This window comes from Acinonyx jubatus, chromosome E4 (assembly GCF_027475565.1).
Source record: "Acinonyx jubatus isolate Ajub_Pintada_27869175 chromosome E4, VMU_Ajub_asm_v1.0, whole genome shotgun sequence".
Classification (NCBI taxonomy): domain Eukaryota; kingdom Metazoa; phylum Chordata; class Mammalia; order Carnivora; family Felidae; genus Acinonyx; species Acinonyx jubatus.
The window spans coordinates 27,524,175-27,544,904 of NC_069395.1; the positions used below are offsets into that span (position 1 = coordinate 27,524,175).

Sequence of the window (20,730 nt, forward strand, 5' to 3'; positions counted from 1 at the left end):
CTTATGTTGGGTGTAGAGATTACTTATAAAATAAATAATAAACTTAAAAGTCAGTGATTTTTCAACAGCTTGACATTCAGTGACATTATTTATTTGGAAGGGTGTGAGGAGGGGTGCATGCAGGATGTATCATTTGTATGATACATATTCATACAAATTACAAGGGTAATCATACATATTCTGCTGTTTTGGTGCAAAGAAGATTGAGAAAGTACTACCCATGTTCTGTTTTATTTTACTGGTAGGAGGTAACTTGTGTTTTACTTAACTGGGGTTTTAACATGATTTCTTGAATGTCAGAATTATAAATTCTTCTGATAAAAGCCTTTGCTTCTCCCCTAGGATTGGCAGCCACCATTTGCATGTGATGTTGACAAACTTCATTTTACCCCACGTATCCAGAGGCTGAATGAATTGGAGGTATTGTCTTAACTACTGTTCTGGTTGCCTGTATTTCAGAGGGGTTTTCTTGGCGGAATCAGTCACAAATCTAGTGGTTTTAGTGAAGCTAAAATGTGACCAATAATTGGATAATCATGGTAAAACAAATGACATTAAGGACATTTGCAGCCAACCAGATTTCATTCAAAAAATTTTTTATTTTACTGTTTATTTTTGACAGGGAGGGGGAGGGGCAGAGAGAGAGAGAGAGGCAAACACAGAATCTGAAGCAGGCTCCAGGCTCTGAGCTGTCAGCATAGAGCCTGACGTGGGGCTCAAACTCACAAACCGTGAGATCATGACCTGAGCCAAAACCGGATGCTTAACTGACTGAGCCACCACCCAGGCGCCCCGTTTTTTTTTTTTTAATTTTTTTTATGCTAGATTTCATTAAAAACACTAATTTCTGTCAATCCTTGTTGACCTATTAATTCATTTAAATACTTCTAAATTTAGGTGGCATCCACAATAATTAAGGTTTTGAAAGGAATGTACTTTGAGAACCATCTAATGGAAAAGAATCTCGAGCTGTAATTTTCTTCCAAATACACATCTTCACTTAGATTTAATAACACACTTTAATTTCCTGAGGGGGGGTTGAGGAATACTGGGAATTTTCAAGAGAAGAGGTGATTTTTCTTCAGTCTCTAGGCTACTGAAACTCTAAAGTGCAGGGTGAATAAGGCTTGGGTATTGATAACCTGGAGGTAGTGTTTTTATTAATGTTTTGCTAACCTGATTTTCATATTGAATCATGTTTTGTTTTTCTATAAAAAAAAACCAAACATTTTTAACATAAATGGAACACAAATGGATTTTGTGGAATCCCAGAATTTCTGTATTTTGTGTCTGTATTTTCAAGTTGAGCTTGAAGGATTGGAAATGAGTACTAACTTTGAAGTCTTAGACTGTGGAACATCTGAACATTCATTTCAGTTTTGTTCTTGAGCAAGGTAAAACTCCTAAAATTGACTGACTTCCATTTAATTTTCAAGAAGGGGAAAGAAAAATGACCAACAGAATTTTTTTGGACAAAAAAAGTTTTTAATGACTTTATGGACAATAATAATAATCTGTTAAAGGAATAACATTTAAGAAATTTTCCCTGGCTGTCCTTTATCGTATCAGGACTTGTTAAAATTGGTATGAAATCACTGTTGTAATTCTGTTTTTAGATTTGTGTTTGAGAAAATTAGAAAATTTGTACTTGGAAAGAACAGACCTTTAAAATACCCCAGTTGTAAAAAGACTAAGAGGGACATATAGAAGCTTGTGATATAATTTTAATCAATAATAAAATTGTGCTTATAGAATTCCTTAAATGAAGTACTTTTCAGAGTGCCTACTTAAGGAAAGGCTTACTGAGTTTTTAACTCTGCCTGACACATGGTAGGGGCTGAATTAAATTTTTGTTGAGTTCATGTATAATTATTTAACCAGCTTTCTTTTGTGTATTTTTTGGCCGTTTCTCTATTGAATTCAGAAGTGATATTTCACTTAAATATTCTAAGAGTGAAAATACCACACACATAGGTAGGAGTCTTAAAATAAGCTGGGTAAGATTAAAATTCACTTCTGTGTCATTTAGGCTCAAACTCGAGTAAAACTGAATTTCTTGGACCAGATTGCAAAGTACTGGGAGTTACAGGGAAGCACTCTGAAAATTCCACATGTGGAAAGGAAGATCTTGGACTTGTTTCAGCTCAATAAGGTAAGAGGCTAATGGCCATCTCCCTCATTTAGTATCTTTTATGCCAGCATAAATTTGATCTTCTTCACTTTAAAAAGAAACTTTTTGTTTGAAATATGTAAAATGAAATTCTCCATTCACTTTAGTGATTGATTGGGCTCTACGTGTCACATCTGAAAGCTTTGAAAGCCTTATCTTATAGAATATTTTTTGCCACCATTTTTGTGTGTGTCATTTTATTTTTTAATTTATTTTTATTTTTATTAAAAAAAATTTTTTTTTAACATTTATTTTTGAGACAGAGAGAGAGCATGAACGGGGAGGGTCAGAGAAAGAGGGAGACACAGAATCTGAAACAGGCTCCAGGCTCTGAGCTGTCAGCACAGAGCCTGACGCGGGGCTCGAACCCACGGGCCGCGAGATCATGACCTGAGCCGAAGTTGGACGCTTAACCGACTGAGCCACCCCGGCGCCCCTGTGTGTGTCATTTTAAAACTTTATTAGTTCCGTAAGATCTCCTTTCTGTTTTATTGGAGTTAAAACAACTGACGCTCAGGGAGAAAACTGACCAAACTCTAAAGGTTGAGTCGTAATTCAGTACTTTAACTTCAGGTTCATTCAGTGTAAAGCCTATATTCTTGCCAAACAAATGGTGCCATCTTTTCCTCCTCCTTAGTTTATGGAGAGTTTTAAGGGTCACAGAGTTAAACCAAGTACTAGGATTCGTTCTTTATTAGAGATTTAATTGTTGATGTAGTTCTTCCTCCTGGAAAATCTTGACTGCTTTGGGGAACTGAGAAGTAGTTTTTGGGGATACAACATGTTTATGGGTATATTTTAATTTTCTAGCTTGAAATTAATAATACATATATATTTTTGTTTGGCTTGGAAAATGTATTTTTTTTAATGTTAATTTATTTTGAGAGAGAGACACACACACACAGCACGAACAAGGGAGGGGCAGAGAGAGGGAGAGAGCAAGATTCCCAGGCAGGGTCCCCACTGTCAGCATAGAACCTGATGTAGGGCTCTATCTCATGAATGGTGAGATCATGACCTGAGCCAAAATCAAGAGTCAGATGCTCAACCAAGCCACCCACGTGCCCCGGAAAATGTATTTTTAAAAATTACTGCAGCCATGGGAGGGGAGATGAGCTGAATGGATAAGGGGCATTAAGGAATCTACTCCTGAAATCATTGTTACACTATATGCTGACTAACTTGGATGTAAATTAAGGAAAAAAAAAGTAAAAAAAAAAAAAATTACTGCAGCCAAGAACATGTTGTTCTCAGAGTCATACCTAGGTACAAGGGAATTAGAAGTGATTTCTATGTATGTGTTTCTAATTTCTTTGCTGTTTTATTTAACAGTTAGTTGCAGAAGAAGGTGGATTTGCAGTTGTTTGCAAGGATAGAAAATGGACCAAAATTGCCACCAAGATGGGATTTGCTCCTGGCAAAGCTGTGGGCTCCCATATCAGAGGGCATTATGAGCGAATCCTCAACCCCTACAACTTATTCCTGTCAGGAGACAGTTTGAGAGTGAGTCCGATCTTAACCTATTTTATTTCACTGCTTATTGGTATGTTATCTTTTACGGTGAATGAATAGGCCTTAATTCTTTGTGGAAGACATTGTTGAGAAGACTTTGTTTTGTGAATTTTTCCTCCAGTGTTTTTGCTGTTGTGTTTTGTGAGCAGCCATACTTAGAAGTTTGCTTTTGTAATGAACAAGGTTGTAGAGGAAATATCCTTTTGCTTCTGTCAGAAGCCAACGTCTGTGTTTTATTTCACTAAGGCTGTGTCTTCCTTACGACAAGTACGTTATTATCGTGTTATGGCTCATGCTTTTGCACTCACGTACTATGGTAGTGCATATTACTAGTTGTCATGTGAAAATACGACCTGTGAAAGAAGTTGCCTATCTGTTGTCTTGCCAGCTGAGAGCTCCAAGGAGATTTTCAGATAGAATGCTGATAGGGGTAAAAGGTAGGGGATTTGATAATACTGAATTGCTAATGGATCCCTCTTCTAACAGTTCCTGTGTAGCCATGTTTGTTTTCTTATAAAGATGGTATTTGTCAAATTATTCAGATAAGAACTTTTGTTGTAATTAAAGTAAAACAGTATTATAAGAACTTATTTCAAGACTGTGGTAGAAAGAAGAGTGTCATTGTCGGTTGATACCCTTTGAGTTATTCTAAGGCAAGAGCAGTAAGCTCTATAATTTTAAGAATTGTTTCTGTGCTATAGAGAAGTAGAAAGATAATGACATACTTTCAGAGGGTAAACTACTAATCAAAATTGTGTCTTGATATTGTAGACATACCATCTGTAATGCTCAAATCCTTTAGATTTTTGTAACATTGCATTTTTGTTCCCTTTCTTCCTTCTTGATTCCAGGGGAGCTTTCTTTTTAGCCTGGAAGAACACAACCAGTCTGATATTCAGAAAGTTGTCATTGCTCTTAAATATACATGTGTGAATGTTTAATGAACTCAGGGATGAAATTTAGAACATTTTATGTGGAACCTTTATGCCTCTGTTTTATAGAGATTTGATTTACATACAGTTGGCTACAATAGATTTTTCTCTTTATTAACCTTTCTGTTTGAGTATGGAATTCACAGTGAGTAAGAGAAAAGAGAGCGTCTACTTGCTTTATGGGTTGCAACATTTTAAAAACATCTCCTCATACTTGGAGAGGCAGTATAGTTTCATAATTGAAAAACACATAAGTTGGGGCGCCTGGGTGGCTCAGTCGGTTGAGCGGCCGACTTTGGCTCAGGTCATGATCTCACGGTCCGTGGGTTCGAGCCCCGCGTCAGGCTCTGTGCTGACAGCTCAGAGCCTGGAGCCTGTTTCGGATTCTGTGTCTCCCTCTCTCTGACCCTCCCCCGTTCATGCTCTGTCTCTCTCTGTCTCAAAAATAAATAAACGTTAGAAAAAAATTAAAAAAAAAAGAAAAACACATAAGGATTTACTCAGTTGTAGTCTGAGAGGAATAGGTATTTAAAGCATTTACTCAATCATAGTCTGAGAGGAATAGGTATTTAAAGATACCTTTTATAAACATTAATCTACGACACAGATAAATACTTATTGAGCGGCCTGCTGTGTACCAGGTATGTTCGAGGCCCTGATAGGTATTCATTGCAGAAGGCTTAAAAACAAAGGAAAATCTGTTGACAATAAAACCTCCTGATCCTCTCACCTGTTTTTCGTTTCAAGGATATTTTTATGCATATATACCCAAACTGGGATTGTATTCTTCATATACAGTATTATATTCTACCTTTTCTCTGTTTAGCATATCGTGAGCATTTGCCATGTCATTGAATATTTTTGAAGATCTAGTAGCATTCCATTTGTGTGTGTGTGTGTTTCTTTGTTGTTTAGAGAGAGAGCACGAGCAGGGGAGAGGGGCTGAGAGCGAGAGAGAGAGAGAGAGAGAGAGAGAGAGAGAGAACGACAGAGAGAATATGCCAAGCAGGTTCCATGCTGAGCATGGAGCCTGACGCAAGGCTCGATCCCACAACCCTGGGATTATGACCTGAGCCAAAATCAAGAGTTGGACACTCAACTGGTTGAGCCACTTAGGCGTGTTGGTGTTCGTTTTTATATCCAGACCTTGATTTCCTCCTGTTGTTGAATGTTTAGGTTGGTTCCAGTATATGTATTTATTATACTATGATGGCCATTTTTTGTACCTAATTTTTGGCCCGTTTCTGATTTTTGGAAATAATTCTTGGAGGAAAGAATAATTGGAATACATATATATTTTTTTTAATATTTTTAATGTTTATTTATTTTTGAGAGAGAGAGAGACAAGAGTGCAAGGTGGGAGGCAGGGGCAGAGAGAGAGCGAGACACAGAATCTGAAACAGGCTCCAGACTCTGAGCTGTCAGCGCAGAGCCTGATGCAGGGCTCAAACTCACAGATTGTGAAATCATGACCTGAGCCGAAGTCGTATACTTAACCGACTGAGCCACCCAGGTGCCCTGGAATACGTATATTTTTAAAAAGAGTCAAAAGCAATGAGATACCACCACACACCTATTAGAATGGTGAAAGACAGAACACTTACAGCACAAATGCTGGTGAGGATAACAGAAGTTTTCATTCATTGCTGCTGGAAGTGCAAAATGGCACGGCTACTTTGGAAGACAAGACACTGGCCGTTTCTTAGAAAACCAAACATACTCTCTTATCGTAAGATCCAACAGTCATGTTCCCTGGTATTTACACAAAAGAGTTGCAAACTTATGTCCACACAAAACCTGCACATGGATGTTTTTAGCATCTTTATTATTCATAATTGCCAAGACTTGGATGCAGCCAACCTGTCCTTCAGGAGGTGAATGGATAAATGAACTGTGTTATATCCAGAGAATGGAGTTCTTTTGAGCATTAAAAAGAAATGAGATCTCAAGCCATGATAAGACAAGGAGAGGAACATCACTAAGTGAAAGAAACCAACGTGATAAGGCTGCATACATATACTTACATGTAATGTAAGATTCCAAACCGTATTGGTATTCTGGAAAAGGCACGTATGGTATTCTGGAAAAGGCGAGTCTATGGAAACACTAAAAAGATCAGTGGTTGCCTGAGGTTTGGGGGTGAGAGGGAGGGAAAAATATTCACAGTACAAAGGATTGTCAGGGCAATGAAAATACTGTACATGTCATTATAGGTTTGTCTAAACCCATAGACTGTACAATACCACAAGTGAATCCTAATGTCACCTATGGACTATGGGTGATAATGATGTGTATGTTCATGAGTTGTAACAAATATACTACTACTCTGGTAGAGGATGGTGACAGCGGGGGAGGCTGTGCATGTGTGACGGTGGGGCACATACAGTTAATCTCTACCTTCACATCTTGATTGTGCTGTAAACCTAAAACTTCTCTAAAAAAAATAAAGTCTTAATATTAAGGAAAAAAAAAGATGCCTAGTGAAGGAATTGTTTCAAAAGGGTGAACTGAAGCCTAGAGTAAGTTTTGGGAAATTTGAGAAATGTTGAGCAGTGATGTCCTGGTATAGTGGGACATAAGCCTCACTATTGTATTCCTATATTTTCTAGCTGTCTCAGCATATTGCTCTGTCTCTGTAGGATGGTGTCCTCATGCTGTGGTAACAGTTATCTCTAAATCCCAGTGTATCAAATAATAGTTAAAATTAGTTTGCATATATTCGCATTAGATACAAAGCAAACATATCAGGTGTGTGTTTGGAATTGTGGTTTGGAACAAAATAATAAAGCTTTTCACATATATTCTGAAAAGTTTCTGACCTTGATTTTACCTTAGATCTCTAAAGTTCTTACAGAATGAAGCAGACCATAGTTTATGGAACCGTTTTAGACTTAGTATGGGAGATAGGGACCACATATATAATCTCTGAATTTCTAAAAACTGTTTTATTTATTTTGAGAGAAAGCACATGCACACAAAGGGGGAAGGGCGGGGGTGGGGGAGGGGAGAGAGAGCCTCCCAAGCAGGCTCCATGTTCAGTGGGGAGCCTGACATTGGGGCTGGATCCCACGACCACAAGGTCCCAACCTGAGCCAATATCAAGAGTCAGATGCTTAACTGACCAAGCCACCCAGGTGCCCCTAGGAGTTCTGAATTTCTCACCATCCACTTAATAAAATTTTCTTGATTCAGTTCAGTTCATATCCGCACGATCATACATACTCGCTGGTTCAGTCATAAAAGCATGTTACTTTTGATCTTGGGGACATGAGTTGAAGTTCCATGATGGGTGTAGAGATTACTTAAATAAATATATTTTTTAAAAAGTTAATATAAAAATATAAATGAGGCTAATTTATTTGTTTTTAATGTTTATTTTGAGAGTGAGTGGGGGAGGGGCAGAGAGAGAGGGAAGACAAAGGATCTGTAGCAGGCTTTGCACTGATAGCAGAGAGCCCAGTGTGGGGCTTCAACTCACAAACCTGAACCGAAGTTGGATACTTAATGGACTGAGCCACCCAGGTGCCCCTGAAAGAGTTTAATTTAGATGATAGGCAGGTTTTGTTCCCATCTGCATGTTTTTATTAAATATACTCTTGGGGCACCTGGTTGGCTCAGTTGGTTAAGTGTCCAAGTTCAGCTCAGGTCATGATCTTAGAGCTTTTAAGTTCGAGCCCCGCGTTGGGCTCTGTGCTGACAGCTAAAGCCTGGAGCCTGCTTTGGATTCTGTGTCTCCATCTCTCTCTGCCCTTCCTCCCCCTCCCCCTCCCCCCACTTTATCTCTCTCAGAAATAAATAAACATTAAAAAAAAATTTTAAATATACTCTGAATGCTCAATTTGAGGACTTGTTACAGAATGGAGGGTGGTATTCCATACTAATTTAGTTAATATTTCCAGATGAAATCAATGTATGAATTTAATTAGAATGAACAGAATACTTCATATACTTAGGCGATTGTACCAGTGGTAGATTTATTACTTGTTTAAGAGTATCAAGTAATCTGCATCAGTATTATTTTCTAGTGCATCGTATTTCATAGATGTTAGACATAGGTTGTCTTAATTACTCTGTTTTGGTTGCTATTGTTTCCACCCCTCTTCTCTGGATTCTTTCTGTACCAGTTGTGAGACTATATGGTAGTAATGGTACCCATAGAGCAGGAGTTCTAGAAGATTATTATTTCACTGTATCTTATCCCAACATAGATGATACATTATACCCTAAGTAGTTACAATTGGGAACCTGCTTTTATAAATGTTTCTTGTGATAATTATGGGCCCTATTATGAAGAAGTGTTAGTTACTTGAAATTCATATTAGATTCAGTGGTAATATTTTGATGTTACTCTGTTTTGTTGTGCCTGCATTTAAATACCCTCTATCAGCAAGCTTAGAATCAAACTAAAAAAATAATCAAAGCAGGAGACTCTTGTCTGATCAGAACCAAAGTTATTGCCGTGGGCTACTTATTAACCTTTGCCTTGTGAGTTAGACCTTGTAGGAATATGTTGAAGTAAATGAAAGCACTAATCAGGGAGAACAGTTTAGTCAAATTACCCGTTTTCTCAATTCAGATGATATCTTTTGATCACAGAACATTGCTAGTTATGTTTGAAACTGCAGAATTTTAAAATTTAGAAAACCTATTGGATTTCATATTTTATTACTCTAAACACCGTAAAAAATCAAATATTCTCAATAAGGAAGGTCATTTTTGGAGCTTAAAAGGGGCCTTTTTTTTTAATTAAAAAAATTTTTTTTTTGATGTTTATTTTTGAGAGAGAGCATGAGCAGGGGAAGGGCAGAGAGAGAGAGGGAGACACAGAATCTGAAGCAGGCTCCAGGCTATGGGCTGTCAGCACAGAGCCTGATGTGGGGCTCAAACCCACGAACCATGAGATCATGACCTGAGCCCAAGTCAGACACTTAACTAACTGACTGAGCCACCCAGGCCGCCCCTATAAGGGGCCTTTCTAACGGTTTGAGCCTTTAATTAATTGACAGTTGCAATCAGGGGTAATTGCAAATGGCTCATTGGGAGGGCCTTGAGCCTACTGTGGCCTGGTGTAACCTGATGGCATGAACAGTTAAGTGAATTGAAGGAACACCATTCACCTGCTAAAAAATTGTTTAAGCTTTTATATGTGTGTGTATATGATTGCTAACTGCAGACTTGTGTTTATTTGGATTTTAAAAGTTGGAGACCTTCTATGTTTCTGTGTAAAATAATCGTAAAATGTACCTTGCAAAATACATTGAAATTCTTAAGATTAAAAACGGAGAGGAAATTCATTAATACAATTGTGTTTTATTTCTAGTGTCTGCAGAAGCCAAACCTGAGCACAGACACAAAGGACAAGGAGTACAAACCCCATGATATTCCCCAGAGGCAGTCTGTGCAGCCCTCAGAAACATGCCCCCCAGCCCGACGAGCAAAACGCATGAGAGCGGAGGTGAGAGCCTCATGCAGTTGATCAGAATTCTTGAGCCCTGGCACTAATGCCTGACTTATGCTGGGTTCCTGTCACGTGTGTACTGTTCGTAGTTATGAACCTTGTTCACCTCATAGAAGGATGCTGTGTGTATTCTAGCTTTTACACTTGGGGAAACTGTCAAAAGGGTAAAGAGAACTCTTTCTAGGTTTATGCTGCCTGGACAGACAGCTGCTTAATTAACTGAGGAAGGACAGGCATTCATTGTGATGGTATTTGGTTTGCCTGTTTTGAAATTAGACGGTGTTTATTGGGGATTGAGGTTAGGAGATAGAAAGCTGGGAACTATCGTTTTGTTTTGTTTTGATCAGAGAGGATAGAGGATATTGAAAGCTGCTCTCCTGAGTTCCTAAAAAGGAATAGCAGATATTTATGCTAAGACAGAAAATAATTAGGCAGCATGGGAGTGGGGCATTGAATATATAAGATGAAATGAAAGTAGAACATAAGGGAAGATCAGGAGGAGAGAACTGATGAGAAAGATAGTTTGCATCAAGGTTTTTCTGCTCTGAGAGGTTTCCCCTGGGAAAGAGAAGATTATTTTCCCAGTTACTTTGTTTCCATACACACATGTGAAGGGGTGTTCTTGCCTGGCTTGATGGACATGTAAGTGTTAGCAATCAGTGATTAATGTATTAGCAACATCTTAGAGCTGACTAAGCCTCATCGCATTGATTGGTGTCTTAAACAGTCTCTGGTTATTAATAATTATTGGTCAAGGTTAAAAAAGAGCAGTTTTGTTTTCTGAGGAAAGGGATATAAATAAGGCAATTATTTTTAGCTTAGGTAAGTTAGAGATAAGGAAAAAATTTGGGGCTCTATTTTTCTGAATTAAGACTGCCTCAGAATAGGAAAATAATGGTTATTTGAAGTCTGTAAGCATGCTCTTAAAGTTCATTAGTCTAAAAATTCTTGTTTGAGCACACCTTGGTCTTCAAATGTGTAAGACATGCCCTACTGCTCTGGATACCTAGGTCTGCCTAGATGAGAGACACATAGGGTGATGATAGCACCCTGGGAAAAATTTTGTCTGCAGTGGACATCCTGAATACCTAGAAATGAACACAGACAAAAATGATCAAGTGTAGTTCCACAAACCCTTGCTAAAGTTGTTTTGCTTCATTATTAAGTATTACCACTTTAAGAAACATTGGAAATTGAGACTGGCTTATTTACCCTCAATGATGGGGGTGGGGAATCTTTAGCAATTTAGTGATGTTAGAAGAGTAGTAGTTTGTAATAACAGTTTAATAGAAGAATTAATAGCAAATTATTATGGAAGCTGAGTTTTCTGTAAATAATGGGCAGACTTTGGAAGAAGCTAGCAGACCCTTCTAGGCTAATGAAATTAGGATATTTATATAACTGTGAGTGGTTGGGTTTAGTGATGACTGAATAAAGCATGAGGTGGGTTGATGAGAACTGGGAAGCTTCTAGGAGGAAAATTAGAGCTGTTCCCAATTCTGGTAGTGACATTTTCCCTCATTTATTCCCTGATCTTTGACTTTTCCCTTTTTTTTTTTTTTTTTTTTTTGCCTACCTGAGTGGAGATACTCTTGTAATCCCAAAGATTTTGGTCCATTCCTTAAATAATAGTAATTTTAAGGGTGGATCTCTCCTTTGTGGTGAGAGAGAAGCATGTTTTGAAGGTCTACTAATACAAACAATTTATAAGATTATAGTCACCTTGAGATTTCAGTTGGATTTTAGAAAATTCCTTTTTTTTTTTTTAAAGGAAATACTTATATATGTGACACTTTTTTTTAAAGGCCATGAATATTAAAATAGAACCAGAAGAGACAGCAGAAGCCAGAACTCATAACCTGAGACGACGAATGGGTTGTCCAACTCCAAAATGTGAAACTGGTAAGAAAGTTTATCCAGGAGTAGGAAAAAAGTAAAAAGTCAATAAGTACAAATATCATTCATTTGTTAATTAAGGAAACACTGTAGCAACTATTAAATACTAATCAGTGGGTTGGGCCTTGAAATAAAATCTTAAAGTAGGTTAATGTCCCTGTTCTTGTAGTTAGTGACCAGTAGAAGTAAACATATATATATATGCATATTAGAAATACAATTCAGTTTCTCTGCTGTCACTAATTGCTACTTTGAAATTTGGTTACATTGCATTCATTGAAAAGAAGTGATTAATGAGAAGCATAATTGCCTTTGACTGGATATCTGATAAGTTTATTTCAGGCATGGCAAGCTGATGTGCTTTCTAAATCTGAATTTTAGTTGATAATTGCTTGGCTGGCCATTGCTAGATGTTAGTCGATGAGAAGTAAGTTTAGGACTAAAAAGCTGTAAGAGAGGGCTCAAACCCTGTATAGGCAGGCACATACAAATGAAGACGTTATTAAAATTGGTTGTTCTTAGTGATTGGTAAGTTATTGGAAAGGCAGCACAATGTAGTGGAAAGTAGATGATGGATTTTTAAAAATATAGGTCTGAATCTGAATCCTGGCTTAACCACTAACTAGTTGTATGACCTTCAGTATTTTTTGACTTCTTTTAATATCTGTTTTCTTGTCCTTGAAATGGATTTGTTGCAAAGGGTTAAATAATTCATGGAAAGCATTTAGCACAGCACCTACCAGAGGATAGTTCACTAATTGATAGCTAGTGTTTTAGCCGAGATTCTCAGTCTTTGGAACCAGGAAGTTGGGGTAGTATGTATCATAGTTTATGAAGGGATAATCTATATTGTGGAAGAGAGGCCGTTGGTGAATTGTTAGTCTCTTATAGTTAAGATCACGAGGAACCTGCTTCCATCAATATATGTTATGTCTCAGTAACATGTCATTAAGAAGACCACATCTTCAGCTCCTGTCTTAAAAGCTCCCAAACTGAGCAACATCTGCAGAAGTACCCACATTTAAATGTTGTGAGAGTTTGCATTTTATCATGAAGTAATGAGTACTTAGCCCTTGAACATGGCAACACTGGGTGCTGTTGCTGCAGTGAAAAGGAGGAGCAAAATTGTGTTTGTGTCCTGTGAGTGCTTGGGGTAGGGAGAGAGCAAGGTGAGTAAAGCGTAGTACCAGAAGAGCTAACTCAGACTACCTCTTACAGAGAGAGAAATGAAAAGCATCGTCAAGCAAGAACCCATTGAGAAGAAAGAGTACATTGTAGAAAGCGAGAAGGAAAAACCCAAGAGCCGATCTAAAAAAACCACCAATGCTGTGAGTTGATATGTTTAAACGCTTTTACCCCCCAGTTATCCTTTTGTGCCTTACTTAGGACTGCTGGTTTAGAGTGTGACAATTAAAAGACCTTTTCATGTCAGTTTGTAGTATCTTTCTAATTGAGAAAATACACAAACGCCTTATGAAGATAATAACACCTGGCGGCCTTGACGCCCATTTTTCTGGAGTACATTCAATTTAGAGACAAATAATGGTGAGCTAGATTATATGTGGAATGTTCATAAATTACTAGATCACCTCCAAATGAGCTGAAAGCTAGATCCAAAAATCGTGTTGATGTTTTCCAACTTTACAACAAGGAAGGAAAAGGAAGGAAGGAAAAGAAAAGGAGTGGGGGGAAGAAGGAAAAGAAAAGGAGTGGGGGGAATAGGAATTGAGCACCAACAGGAGTTGGAGGACTAAGTAGTCATTTTCTCAAATGGAAACTTAAAAGTGAGGCTTTAGGACATTACAGAGATCTGGTTGCTTTTCTTCTCTGCCCCCTTCCAAGAGGCCAGTGAGTAGCTTGAACAAGTGCTTTTTATCTTGGAATTTGAAATTATTCCAATTAAGTGTCCTATTGATGAGTACCATCTCTTCCCCCTCCCCTCCCACCACTGGATAAAAAAAAAAACAAACAAAAAAACCCCACAGAAAATGATCAGAACCCAGGTTTTTATTTGATACAAAAAAAGACTGAAAAAGTGAGACTCCCTTATTAATTGAATTAGCTTTCCATATTTATTGGAAATGTATTAGTTTGCAAGGGCTGCCGTAACAAAGTATCACAGACTGAGTGGCTTAAACAACAGAATTTATTTTCTCACATTTCTGGAGGCTGGAAGTCTAAGACCAAGGCGTCTGTAGGGTGGATTTTTTCTGAGACCTCTCTACTTGGCTTGTAGATGGTTATCTTCTCCCTGTATCTTCACATGGTTTTCCTCTGTACACATCTGTGTCCATATCTCCTTTTCATCAGTACTAATCATTGGATTAGGGCCCACTCATTATGATCTCATTTTACCTTCATTAACCTCTTTAAAGACCCTGGTTCCAAATCCAGTCACGTTCTGAGGTACTGGGAGTTGGGACTTCAAGATATGAATTTGGCGGGGGGGGGGGGGGGGGGGGGACGGGACACAGTAGAGCCTGTAACAGGTAATAACTGTGTATTTGGGGAACTTCTTAACCATGAATCCTTAAATAGAATATAAAGTAATTTATTGTGGTTAATTAACTTAAACACTTTTCTTTCCTTTTGAACATGGAAAAATTGAATTTTTTATAAATTCTATTTTTGGTTAAGCTGACAATTTATTACCTGCTACTCTTCTAGATTATCATTCTCTAAACTACTAAAAGCTAGATATCTTTTTTTTTTTTTTTAACATTTATTTATTTTTGAGACAGAGAGAGAGCATGAACAGGGAGGGTCAGAGAAAGAGGGAGACACAGAATCCGAAACAGGCTCCAGGCTCTGAGCTGTCAGCACAGAGCCTGACGCGGGGCTCGAACCCACGGACCGTGAGATCATGACCTGAGCCGAAGTCGGACGCTTAACCAACTGAGCCACCCAGGCGCCCCTAAAAGCTAGATATCTTAATAATGAACTTTAACTAAAATACGCAACTGAAAAAGTTTAGAGATTATACTTTAGAGTTGGGAATGCATTAAGCATTGTGAAATATCTCTTATAAAAGGTGAAGCATTTTCATTTAAAATACTTCTTATGGGGCGCCTGGGTGGCTCAATCGGTTAAGCATCCAACTCTTGATTTTGGCTCAGGTCATGGTCTCACGGTTTGTGGGATCAAGCTCTGCGTTGGGCTCTGTGTTGACAGCATGGAGCCTGCTTGGGATTCTCTCCCTTTCTCTCTCTCTGCCCCTCCCCACTTGTGTATGCATGCACACACAACACACACAGTCTCTCAAAATAAATAAATAAAATACCTCTTATAGAGGGTGAAGCATTTGCATTTGAAGGAGGATGGAGAGACTAGATTATGCCTGACCGATTATTCTTAGAATTTCACAAAATCTAATTGTAGCCCATGTCCCATTGTTTTGTACCTATTTTTATTGCTACAGGTGGATTTGTATGTCTGCCTCTTATGTGGCAGTGGCAATGATGAAGACCGGCTTCTTTTGTGTGATGGGTGTGATGACAGTTATCACACCTTTTGCTTGATCCCACCTCTCCATGATGTTCCCAAGGGAGACTGGAGGTGTCCTAAGTGTTTGGCCCAGGTAAGAATTAATGGCAGAGATGGCATTAGAGAATTTCCTTCAGAAAACTTTTTCTTTGCTTTTGGGTTTTAGATTTAGTAGTTGATAATAATGATGCTCAAAAAAAAAAAAAAAAAAATTGGGCTGGACCTGAATAGGAAGGTGGTCTTGACAGTGAGTTCTATAGCCATGCAAGGAGCTAAGAGGCAGAAAAAAAATTTTTAACTACACCTAAAATGTTTTTTTCCTTTAAGAAAGCATTGCATGCTCTTTGCAAAACGTCTTAAAGACTGAATGACGTAAAAAAAAATAGAAGTATGATTTTACCATCAGTAGGTCACGGTTATTTTGAAGTGTATCCATTCAGCTTTTTTTTCTATTTTAAACAAACACTACGTAACTAATCTTTTTTAAATATATATAAATGAAATATAACTAATGTATAAATAAAAATATTTTTTCCCTTCTTTTTCATTTTGGCAGGAGTGTAGTAAGCCACAAGAGGCATTTGGCTTTGAACAAGCAGCCAGGGACTATACCCTCCGTACTTTTGGGGAAATGGCAGATGCGTTCAAATCTGATTATTTCAACATGCCAGTCCATGTATGTACATACATACTGCTTTGATACAGAATTTTAGTAACTTTTGTAGAAAGATGTATCTGAAGACAAATTTGACTTGGTGGTTATTTTGATAGTCATTATGCACAGTGAACTTTTAATTTGTTTAGTAATATTAAAATTCCGTAATACTTTAAAATACATCCTGATTTTTCACTTGGTTTCTCTAAAGAGGGGCTTTTCCACACAAATTATATAGCATCAGTAACAGAATATTAGTAAAGGAGACCAACAGCAGTGCTTTTAGTTGAACAAATGTACTGTAAAGAAAACTTTACACGGGCGCCTGGGTGGCTCAGTCGGTTAAGCATCATACTCTTGGTTTTGGCTCAGGTCATGATCTCCCAGTTTGAGCCCTGCATTGGGCTCTGTGCTGTCAGCGCAGAGCCTGCTTGGGATTCTCTCTCTCTCTCTCCCTGTCCCATGCAGTCTCTCTCTCTTCCAAAATAAATACATAAACTTAAAAAAAAAAAAAAGTTGTCAATATTTAGTAAGACATATTTAAAAAAAAGAGGAAAACCTTACAATGTACTGAATGACTCCTGTGTGCAGGTCAGCATGCTTGCGTATGTTGTTATGTTATCATAAGTATTATAAACTTTAGGGTGAGTTCATTTTAAATTTTCTTTTATGCTCTTAGAAGCATAAGCATGTTTCATTCAGCATTTAATGTTCCATCAAGTGAGTACACCAGAATTAAATGGTTTTCTACCGTAATTCTGGACACTTAGGTTGTATTTTTTCTCACTTACCAACAAAGTACTGTAGCAGACACTTCACACATGTAGATTTCTTTAGCTGGATTATTTTCTTGGGATGCTTACTGAGGTCAGATGAATTTTCTCCCTACTCTAATGGCTGTATCATTTATGGGAACCCAGCAGTATATGAGTGAATTTGTTTTTCCCTAAAAACACTAACACTAGCTGTTAAGTTATTTAAAATGTTTGCCTATTTGATGGGCTTATAAATTCAAAATATGCTCTTTTGAATTTTCAGTTCTTTTGACACCTCATGTAGTGTATTATTTTCTGGTATGTTTGCTTCACCAGTTGGTGGTATGCATGTGACCTCTTCTATCTGTGCTTAGTTTTTCATTTTACTTAGGAGATGAGGATCTTGAGGGATCGCATTTAAGTTACCTGTCTCTAGACTCACGTGGGATTAACCACAGATCCTAGACACTCTGTCTGGTGGCTCTTTGTACTGCTGTAAAGTAATTGCTCTTTTGTTCACGTTTTGCACTCTTTTTCATCATGGTTCCCTGCACCACTGTCAGCCAGGCCTAGTGAAAGGAGTGTAAAGTGCACCCAGGTAATGTGTTTGGACACCTCTCACGGATAAAGCGTCGTTCACACACAGCTGTTACTACTGTGTAATAGTCCATCAAGTTATGTATTCTATTTCCCATACAAAAAAGCATCTCCAGTTTTTGAATGTCAGAATTTTGCTTTCCTTGACTCCCTTTTAGAGTCGTAGCCAGGTTGGTGATAGAGGAACACGAATTCTTAATCAGTACTTACTCTTTAGTTAGACAGTTGCTTTCAGAAAATAATATATATGTCTGAACTGCCTGGGATCAATTGTGGAATGTTATGGATATAATTTTCCTTAGGGTGCTATCCTATGATTCCTGTCACTTAGCTAATCTCTTCAGATTGGTCATGGGTAGTTTGTGAGTGTCTGAGAAAAAATTCATTTTTTTCTCTTCCTCATTGTTTTGTTTCCAGATGGTTCCCACAGAACTGGTTGAGAAAGAATTTTGGCGACTGGTAAGCACTATTGAAGAGGATGTCACAGTAGAATATGGAGCCGATATTGCCTCAAAAGAATTTGGCAGTGGCTTCCCTGTCCGAGATGGGAAAATCAAACTTTCACCTGAAGAGGAGGTAGGCTGTAGCTGTGAGGCACTTGTATTTCAAGCAGAGACCTGCATTTAAAGCTGATAGTTCAGCATATCCTTATCTAAAGGACATAGTACAGTATTCATGGCCTTACTGCAAAGATATGTATGGCTGGAACTTGAATTATCAATTAAAATTCTTTTCGGTTGGGTTAAAGTAATATTTACGATTATTTTCAGCACATTTTTGATTACTAGATTTTTAATGATTTCAAGAAAAGTAGAAGGAGCCCACAGAACAATTCTAGTCCCAGCTGTTCTACTACGTTGTGATGATGTGGGGAGATGCTTAACCTCCCCTGTGCCTTCAGTCCATAACTTTGGTTTCTCCTTCTGAAGAAAATTTGAGGGATTGGGACCAGACCTATTTATCTTTTAACTTCAGTGTTTATAAGTCTAGTATTTTCCACAATAGCAAACTTTTAGGAAGATTTTTTTTTTTTAAAAACCTTTTTGAAATCTAACATATACATAGATGAGTACATAACAGTGTGCGCAGCCTGATGAGTTTTCACAAACTGAATACACCCATGTAACCAGCACTAGAACAAGAATAAGGACATTACCTGTTATTACCAGACCTTACCCTGAAGTTCCCCTTTTGTCCTCCCTCTTTTCCTACCTTCCCTATCTCAGGACAACCACTATCCTGACTTGGAGCACCATAGGTTAGCTGGCCTGGTTTTGAACTTGATATAAACAGACTGATATGATGTATTTCCTCTGTAGCCAGAACAAAGGGAGTGGGCAGATACAGAAGTGTATGCTATATGAGTCCGTTGATATAAAGTTCAGAACTGAGCAGAAGTAATATATGGGCATCTAAGAAGTCAGCATAGTGGTCTCCCCTCCTTTCCTCTGATCCCAAACTTTTTGTTTTGAAGACTGTTTTCAGTCAGCTTTCTGAAACGTGCAGAATCTAAAACGTTAGCATGATGTAGCTAAACCTTTATACCTTGTTTGCTTCTTTCTTTTTAGGAATATCTTGATAGTGGCTGGAATTTGAACAATATGCCAGTGATGGAACAGTCTGTCCTTGCTCACATTACCGCTGATATATGTGGCATGAAACTTCCTTGGTTATATGTAGGAATGTGCTTTTCTTCATTCTGTTGGCATATTGAAGACCACTGGAGCTATTCGATTAACTACCTGCACTGGTAAGAAGTTCCAGATAACCTACAAATGGTATGCGAGCTGGGCTGGAAACTTTCCTTTTCGTCTCAGATGTGTCTTAACTCTTCAACTGTGTCTGAAGAGTAACGAGCTATTTTTTTCCCCCCTCAAGTTTTCACTACTGTTGGAACAGGCATCTTAACAAGTTAAGGCAGTGGTTCTTAAGGATTCCTAGGAAGTCGATAAATCCCCTGAAATTGTACACACACTATTTTTCAGGTACAACATGGTTCTGCAGAGAGGGTAGACAGATTTTAGTGAAAAATCTTTACTCATGGAAAGATTAAAAAGCACTGAGCCTTGCTCTTACTATGGAAAAATCCCATTCCATGCCAGTGGCAGCTCAGATACCCTTTGGAAGAGTAGTGAAGTCTAGGTGCTAGAGTCCAGGTCCTTGAAACTGCCAGCTTCTATTTCGTGCTGCTGAATTCTGGCGTCATTATACATAGTAGAATGGGCTTCGTCAGTGCGTGTGTGCGTGGTGGCCGGGTGCACATATTCGGACTTTTTTTTAAACTCTAAGCAAAGCCATTTCTTCTTTCACATCTGTTTTTTTACCCCCTCCATTTCCCTTGCTTTTCTAAGTACAGAAATATTTGAAGATCTGTAACTCACTTAAGTCCCCACACGAGGAATTTGAGAATGTACCACAAGAAAGAGGGAGTTGGCAAATACATGTGGAGCATCAGTTCTGCTTCCCTAGGCAATTGCTCCCAGCTGTAAAATGAAGATTATATTTACCATACCTCACAGGGATGTTACAGATTAATTGGTTGACAGTTTAAAGTGCTTTGAAGAATAAGAGCTCTTTAGAAATGCTAATTGCCTTATTAGTGTTTGATTTAACCTTGCGTGTCAGAACGGACAAGGGAAAAGGATGATGGAGAATTGCCATCCCTTGTCAATTGCTATAAGAAATTGTGGTAACCACATACCCTGTAGCTAACACGTTATCTTATATTCTTAGAAACTCTAGATATTTATACTTTCTAAAGGATCAGATAAAAATGGGAGGGAGGAGAGGGACCTGGGACAGAAAGTCTCATGTTCAAATTCTATACATTTGAAGGGGGGGACATGCATTATATATGTTCAGATCACATTTCTAATGACACTCAGAACATTCCTATGTAGCATAATCTTAACAGAGCAGGGTCTGAAATATACGACTTGTGAACCGTTTTGTTTGTGTTGTTGCAGACTGATTTTTTTCTGATGAAATTTCACGTTTATGTATTTCTTCAGATTGATTTATTTTTACAATCTGTTTCCAGGGGTGAGCCAAAAACCTGGTATGGAGTCCCAGGGTATGCTGCCGAGCAGCTAGAAAATGTAATGAAGAAACTAGCTCCAGAGCTCTTTGTGTCCCAGCCAGATCTTCTCCATCAGCTTGTGACCATCATGAACCCCAATACCCTGATGACTCATGAAGTGCCTGTATGTTCTGGGTCAATCCTCCTGCCACTCAGGCTTAATTTACCGCTTCTCTTCCCTTACTCAGCTTTT

General features: G+C 38.2%; 1 protein-coding gene across 3 annotated transcripts in view; it reads left to right on the forward strand.

The window, feature by feature from the left end:
* Positions 1–20,730, forward strand: part of KDM5B (lysine demethylase 5B) — a 79,657-nt gene that overhangs the window by 26,844 nt on the left and 32,083 nt on the right. For all 3 annotated transcript variants that reach the window (XM_053209670.1, XM_027074722.2, XM_053209669.1), the window contains exons 2-12: positions 343–420; positions 2,030–2,152; positions 3,503–3,673; positions 9,935–10,069; positions 11,878–11,974; positions 13,187–13,296; positions 15,387–15,545; positions 16,008–16,127; positions 17,876–18,034; positions 19,027–19,208; positions 20,499–20,661. In XM_053209670.1, the coding sequence (XP_053065645.1) occupies positions 343–420; positions 2,030–2,152; positions 3,503–3,673; positions 9,935–10,069; positions 11,878–11,974; positions 13,187–13,296; positions 15,387–15,545; positions 16,008–16,127; positions 17,876–18,034; positions 19,027–19,208; positions 20,499–20,661 (1,497 nt within the window). The remainder of the gene's footprint in view (positions 1–342; positions 421–2,029; positions 2,153–3,502; positions 3,674–9,934; positions 10,070–11,877; positions 11,975–13,186; positions 13,297–15,386; positions 15,546–16,007; positions 16,128–17,875; positions 18,035–19,026; positions 19,209–20,498; positions 20,662–20,730) is intronic.